Source organism: Chiloscyllium plagiosum, chromosome 25 (assembly GCF_004010195.1).
Source record: "Chiloscyllium plagiosum isolate BGI_BamShark_2017 chromosome 25, ASM401019v2, whole genome shotgun sequence".
In the NCBI taxonomy this organism is placed as follows: Eukaryota; Metazoa; Chordata; class Chondrichthyes; order Orectolobiformes; family Hemiscylliidae; genus Chiloscyllium; species Chiloscyllium plagiosum.
The window spans coordinates 49,194,843-49,202,078 of record NC_057734.1 but is presented as its reverse complement, the minus strand read 5'-3'; the positions used below and the strand labels follow the sequence as shown (position 1 = coordinate 49,202,078).

Below are 7,236 nucleotides of genomic sequence, written 5' to 3'. Positions count from 1 at the left end.
GAGGATGAGAAGGAGGATTTAGTAATGGGATCTGAGGAAATGGCCGAGGCATTGACCAGGTATTTTGTGTTGGTCTTCACAGTGGAGGACATGTATAACATGCCAGTGATTGACAAAGAGACAAGGTAGGTGAGGACCTGGAAACAATCATTATTACAGAAGAGCTAGGGATGGGCAAACTAATAGAGCTAAAGGTAAACAAATCTCCTGACTGAGATGAAATGCATCCCAGGGTATTAAAAGAGGTGGTAGGAGAAACAGCAAATGTACTTGTGGTAATTTTCCAAAATTCACTGGACTCTGGGGCAGTTCCAGCTGATTTGCTGTTTTCCAATGTGATGCTACTATTCAAAACAGGGAGTAGGCAAAAGAAGGGAAATTATGGACCAGTTAGCTTAACTTCTATAATGGGAAAATGTTTGAATCTATTATCAAGGAAGAAATAGTAAGACATCTGGATATACGTTGTCCTGTTAAGCAGATGCAGTGTGGGTTCATGAAGGGCTGGCCATGCTTAACTAATCTACTGGAATTCTATGAAGACATTATGAGCATGGTGGAGAATGGGGACCCAGTGGATGTGGTGTATCTAGATTTCCAAAAGGCATTTGACAAGATGCCACACTAAAGGTTACTGCATAAGATAAGGATGCAAGGCATTATAGGTAATGTATTAGCATAGATAGAGGATTGGTTGACTAACAGGAAGCAAAGAGTGAGGATAAGGGAGTGTGTTTCTGGTTGGTGACTAGTGGTGTGCCTTAGGGATCAGTGTTGGGTCTGCAATTATTCACAATTTATATAGCTGATTTGAAGTTGGGAACCACGTGTCGCGTTCCAAAGTTTATGGTCGACACTAAGATGAGTGGCAGAGCAAAATGTGCAGAGGACTGTGAAACTTTGAAAAAATGAGTGGGCAAAGATCTGGCAGATGGAGTACAATGTTAATAAATGTGAAGTCATCCATTTTGGTAGGAATAACAGTAAAAAGGAGTATTACAGGAATGCTATGAAATTGCAGCATGCTGCTTCGCAGAGGGACCTGGGTGTCCTTGTGCATTCTCAGAAGGTTGGTCTGCAGGTGCAGCAGGTAATTAAGGCAGCATATGGAATTTTGTCCTTCATTATTACAGGGATTGAGTTTAAAAGCAGGGAGGTTACGTTGCATGCAGTTTTGGTCTCCTTTCTTGAGAAAGGATGTACTGGCACTAGAAAAGCTGCAGATGAAGTTCACGGGTTGGTTCCGGAGTTGGCTTTTGAGGAGAGACTGTGTAGACTGGAATTATATTCATTGGAATTCAGAAGAATAAGGGGGGAGGATCTTATAGAAACATATAAAATTATAAAGGAAATAGATAAGAAAGTAGAGAGGATGCTTCCACTGCGGGGTAAAACTAGGACAAGTGGACATAGCCTCAAGATTAGGGGGAGCAGCTTTAGGACTGAACTGAAAGGAACTTCTTCACCCAGAGGGTTGTGGATCAGTGGAATTCCCTGCCTAGGGAAGTGACCGAGACTTCCTTATTAAATGCTTTTAAAGCTGAGATAGATAATGTTTTGAACAGTGAAGGTATTAAGGGTTATGGTGAGAGGGTGGGTAAGTGGAGCTGAGGCCATGAACAGACCAGCCATCATCTTACTGAATGGGTGGAGATGGCCTACTCCTGCTCCTGATTCTTGTGTTTTTCATGCATGAAGAGACTCAATTGGTTAGGATTATATTCACGGGAGATTAGAATGAGGGAGGATCTCATAGAAACCTATAAAGCCCGAACAGGACCAGACAGGATCTTCCCGGTGACAAGGGAGTCCAGAATCAGGCATCACAGCGTAAGGATAAGGGGTAGGCCATTTAGGGTTGAGAGGAGGAGAAATTTCTTTACCCAGAGAGTGAGATTCTCTGCCGCAGAATGTTTTCATGCGGGAATTAGATAGAGACCTTAGGGCAGAAGGGTTAATAGGGAGAAAGTGGGAGCAGGTGCTGAGTTAGATGATCAGCCATGATAATATTGAATGGTGGAACAGGCTTATAGGGTCTATTCCTATTTCTCACAACGAAAGTTGTTTGGTTCCAAACATGCTTACATTCCGAGTGATGGTATGGGATGGCATCATTCAGGCACTTGGCCAGGTCTCTGATCCCCCAACAGATTTGGAGGCACTGTGTGTTGAGCTTCAGTATTCAAGAATCGACATCTCTGTTCTGAGAGAGGCTGATGTCCACAGACACAGCTCAAATAACCCAAAAGCAGGAACTCCCCTGCTTTACGGAGTCCCAGAGCTCCTGAGTTCACACCCATGACTAGGGTCTTGACTGTACATTCCAGATTGACGCTCAAAGGTAGAAAAGGAAGTAGTGCAATTTTGGGGTGTCTTGTTTTGGACAAAACATTAAACTGATCTAATATCCCTTAAAGGTGACATTAAAGATCCAACAGCTCTACCTTGAAGAAAAGCAAGGAAGTTCTCCCCAGTATCCTGACCAATGTTCCGTCTTGCTGCATGAATGAGCTTCCGAGTCACAGAGCTGGGGGCTGGCGGAGAGAAACTTCGGAAAATACCCTCGTGGTTGGTCAGCCTGTGAGGAGAAGGGAGGTTGTGTTTGAACTAAATGAAAGTGATGGAGGGTTAGGATTCAGCAATGTTCAGGTCAGCCTAATCCCATTTCTTCATCAATCACAGGTTGGGACTTTGGTTAGTTGCCCTGTCTGTAATTCATGAGAATAGTTATCATAGCATCCGAAGAGTAACCCACCCAGATCCGCTCCCCTACCCTTTTACTCTACATTTACCCCTGACTAATGCACCTAACACTATGGTAAAAACAATGATTGCAGATGCTGGAAACCAGATTCTTGAAACCAGATTCTGGATCAGTGGTGCTGGAAGAGCACAGTGGTTCATGCAGCATCCGAGGACGGGCAAAATCCAAGGACAGGCAAAATCGACGTTTTAGGCAAAAGCCCTTCATCTTTATTCCTGATGAAGGGCTTTTGCCCGAAATATCGATTTTGCCTGTCCTCAGATTTTGCCCGTCCTCGGATGCTGCCTGAACTACTGTGCTCTTCCAGCACCACTGATCCAGCACCTAACACTATGGGCAACTTAGCACGGCCAATCCACCTGACCTGCACATCTTTGGACTGTGGGAGGAAACCGGAGTAGCCGGAGGAAACCCACACAGACACTGGGAGGATGTGCAAACTCCACACAGATGGTTACCCGAGGCTGGGATCGAACCCGTGTCCCTGGCGCTGAGAGGCAGCAGTCCTCACCCCTGAGCCACCGTGCCACCCATCTAACTGCAAGTGGCTGAGGAGATAACTCGGTGCATCGGGACAGTACTGGCTACTCCTGTTTGCAGCCTTTGACCAGTCAGGCAGTTTGCCATCAGTTCTTCCACAAAAGCAAAAAAGCTGCATCTGAAAAGAGAAATTCCATCAAGCTCCGGGCAGTGAACCCAACTGAAACAATAAAACCCAGGTGAATGGATTCATTTCTTTTACATATTGTAACACGACTCTCAAATAAGTGTTGTCAAATTAGGTGAGTTTTTTTTGTGGGACTGGTTTTAAAAAAAATATTCACAGGATAAAGGAATCACTGGCCAGCATTAATTGCCCAGAGGGCAGTTAAAAGCCAATCCACCCCATTGCTGTGGGTCTGGAGTTATATAGAAGCCAGACTAGGTAAGGATGGCAGTTTCCTTCCGGGAAGGACATTAGTGACTCAGATGGGTATTTCCAACAATCGATAAGCTTCGTGGTCATCAGTAGATTCTTAATTCCAGATTTTTATTGAATTCAAATTCCAACATCTACCATGGCAGGGTCAGAACCTGGCTCCTCAGAACCTTCCCTGGCTCTCTGGATTAACAGTCCAGTGCTAATACCCTGGGAGAGGTGATGGCCTAGTGATAAGTGGGACAAAGTAAACTTCATTCCATTATTCAGCAATATTGCCCTTTACCTTGGAAATCTTTTAACAATTAATCTTCAAACATAATGCACAACTAAACATCAATGCTGAATATCCAAAGGTGGAATATGAATATGGAATGCTGGCTGTACGGTGCAATAAGCTGATTTCTCTCAATGCTGTAACCTGTAGAAATCCTCTCTACTGCAAATTAGATGTGAGCATGGGAGGAGCAGCAGGAAGGATGAAAGGAAGAGCTTCAACTACATGGAGAAGCTGGAACAGGGTCTTCTTGGGGAATACATTCAGTGACAATTTAATAGAGATGTTCAAACTGATGAAAATAAATAGAAACTATACCCATTGGTAAAAGGGAGTCAGAGGACTATTAAGTGACGAACGTAGAGCCAGTGGCAAAAAAAAAAGAGGGAAATGTTTTTTGTTACTGAATGGATCAGATCTGGAATGTACTGTCAGAGAGTGTGACAGAAACAAATTTGTTGCCACTTTCAAAAGGGAATTGGATCATTCTCTGAAAAGATTCACAGAGCTACAGCCAAGACAGACCGGTATCCTCGGAGCTGTAATTGCTTTATGAAACAATCTACATTTATGTAATGCTCCTCTCCTTTGCCCCCTGGTTCCTCGAGAACATGCCTGGACAGGATCCACTCACACACTGAGCCATGACACCCACTGAGAGCCAACAGGAGTCACCGAGAGACCAGGCCCAGGACCCGACAGGAGCCGAGAGACCAGGCCCGTGACCCGACAGGAGCCACCGAGAGACCAGGCCCGGGGCCCGACAGGAGCCACCGAGAGACCAGGCCCGGGGCCCGACAGGAGCCACCGAGAGACCAGGCCTGGGACCTGACAGGAGCCACTGAGAGACCAGGCCCGGGGCCCGACAGGAGTCACTGAGACCAGGCCCGGGACCCGACAGGAGCCGAGAGACTAGGCCCGGGACCCGACAGGAGCCACCGAGAGACCAGGCCCAGGATCGTACAGGAGCCACTGAGAGACCAGGCCCGGGACCCGACGGGAGTCACTGAGACCAGGCCCGGGACCCGACAGGAGCCACCGAGAGACCAGGCCCGTGACCCGACAGGAGCTGAGAGACCAGGCCCGGGGCCCGACAGGAGTCACAGACCAGGCCCGGGACCCGACAGGAGCCACCGAGAGACCAGGCCCAGGATCGTACAGGAGCCACCGAGAGACCAGGCCCGTGACCCGACAGGAGCCACCGAGAGACCAGGCCCGGGGCCCAACAGGAGTCACCGAGAGACCAGGCCCGTGACCCGACAGGAGCCACCGAGAGACCAGGCCCGGGGCCCAACAGGAGTCACCGAGAGACCAGGCCCGGGGCCCAACAGGAGTCACCGAGAGACCAGGCCTGGGACCCGACAGGAGCCTCCGAGAGACCAGGCCCGGGGCCCAACAGGAGTCACCGAGAGACCAGGCCCTGGACCATACAGGAGCCACCGAGAGACCAGGCTGGGGACCACACAGGAGTCACCGAGAGACCAGGCTGGGAGCTGACAGGGGCCATTAGGAGATCAGGCTGAGAGCCGCTGAGCGGATATAGGAATAGTGAAGGAAATTGATGTTAAAGACTAACCAGGATCTGGTTGAATGATGGAGCAAGCCTAAAGGGCTAAATTGCCTTGTCCTGGCCTCTTTTGTTTTGTTCTCCTTCCCAGTCACCTTTGAGAAGGTAGTGATGATGAGCTGCCTACCTGCCAAGTGAGTAGTTTTATAGATTATTTCAGTGGATGTGAAGATATACAGTCCAAGGCATTTTGTTTCCACTGGAGACTACATCCAGACTTACCAACATCCCATTCTGCACCTGGATGGAAAAAAACATTGACTGAAATAATTTGTCTGTCATGAGAATAGCTATTGTGCACATTAGCAGACTGTTTAGCTGAAACTCTTTGAATAATGACATCAAAACAATAAAGAGTCTATTGTCTGTAAAGCATTTTGGGACATGCGGAACCTCAATTATCCGAATTGCATGGGCGGGGAATATTTTGTTCGGATAATCAATAACAGTCGAGTCAAGCATCAGGACCTTGTGACCTTGTTTGGATAATCGAGGTTCCTCTGTATACGAATGGTTGTGGCACACTCCTGTTGGGTCGGTCCTAGCTGGCTGCATGCATAGGTTATTTTTAATCCACAGACTTGTATCACATTTTGATGCTTTGCAGCTCTGTGTTGTGGTCCAATGTGTGTAGCTGCCAGCATTATGCTAATAAGTGAAGTTTGATCTGCCTTTCCGGCACTGTGGGTTAGTGAGCTGGACAGTTGATTCGGGTACTGTTCCACTCAACCACATCCTTGCCGACTCTGCATGGAGCTCTTTGTGCACTGACATCTGCTTCAGAAAGTGGAGGGCTCTGACCAACCCCACTCCAGAACCATGACTTTCAGCCATTCAGCCCCCTCCCCACCATCCATCCTGGTCAACCTCTCACTAAATCCTCCAACATTTACATCACAGTGATGAGAATTTCTAACTAGAGCACTCTTTCAGGCAGTGAATTCTAGACTACCACCACCCTTCTGAGTGATAACGTTTCTCAATTCTCCTCTGATCTGCAAGAGTTGTACATCAAAACAGCTTCAATTTACACACAGCACATTCTAACCAAAGTAGTTGAAGGTCTTCCCCTTAGGGCTGATGTGATTAGCTGAACCAAATTGAATTGAATTTATTGTCATGTGTACTGAGGCACGGTGAAAAGCTTTGTCTTGCGAGCAATACAGGCAGTTCACAGAGTTAAGTAGCATAGATAGTAAATAATAGGTAAACAGCAGCAAAACCAAAAACAGGTACAGGCAAATGTTAAGAGTTTGAGAGTCCATTCAGTATTCTAACAACAGTGGGTAGAAACTGTTTTGAAACCGGCTGGTGCGTGTGTTCAGGCTTCTGTACCTTCTCCCTGATGGTAAAGGTATATTCTACTACCTGTTCGTCAGCCATCCAGACCATGACCCCCCCCACCCCCAACCGGAACAGCATGATCTTTTATCCTCCACATTAACATTTGATATGGCTCATTATCAAATGCATTCCAGAAATCTAAAATTTGCTGGCTCCTCATGATCTAAGAATTACTTTTCAAAGAACTCCAAAAACAAATTTAGTTAAACATGATTTGTCTTTGACAGAATATCGTGTTAGTTCTGCCTGATGACCTCGAACTTATCCAAGTGTCCTGTTACAGTGTCTTTAATAATAGTTTCTGACATTTTCCCTCTGACAGATGTTAAGCTAACTAGCCTGTGTCTTCCTGATTTCTGCCTCCC

At 46.8% G+C, this 7,236-nt stretch overlaps 1 protein-coding gene across 5 annotated transcripts; it reads right to left on the bottom strand.

Annotated features, from left to right (window-relative positions):
• Nucleotides 1–1,153: 1,153 nt before the first annotated feature.
• LOC122562490 lies at nt 1,154–6,695 on the bottom strand. 5 transcript variants are annotated; one of them, XR_006315333.1, is made up of 3 exons: nt 5,537–6,695; nt 3,276–3,422; nt 1,154–2,578 (listed from the first exon to the last, which is right to left on the bottom strand). XR_006315333.1 is itself a non-coding variant. In XM_043715325.1 (3 exons), exons 1-3 carry the CDS (start codon nt 6,080–6,082, stop codon nt 2,441–2,443), a joined length of 618 nt encoding a protein of 205 aa, XP_043571260.1. In that variant the 5' UTR covers nt 6,083–6,695; the 3' UTR covers nt 1,154–2,440. The 5 variants fall into 5 exon arrangements, 1 of the variants encoding a protein (XP_043571260.1); XR_006315336.1 differs by having other exon boundaries at nt 5,655–6,695; XM_043715325.1 differs by having other exon boundaries at nt 5,750–6,695.
• Nucleotides 6,696–7,236: the final 541 nt, after the last annotated feature.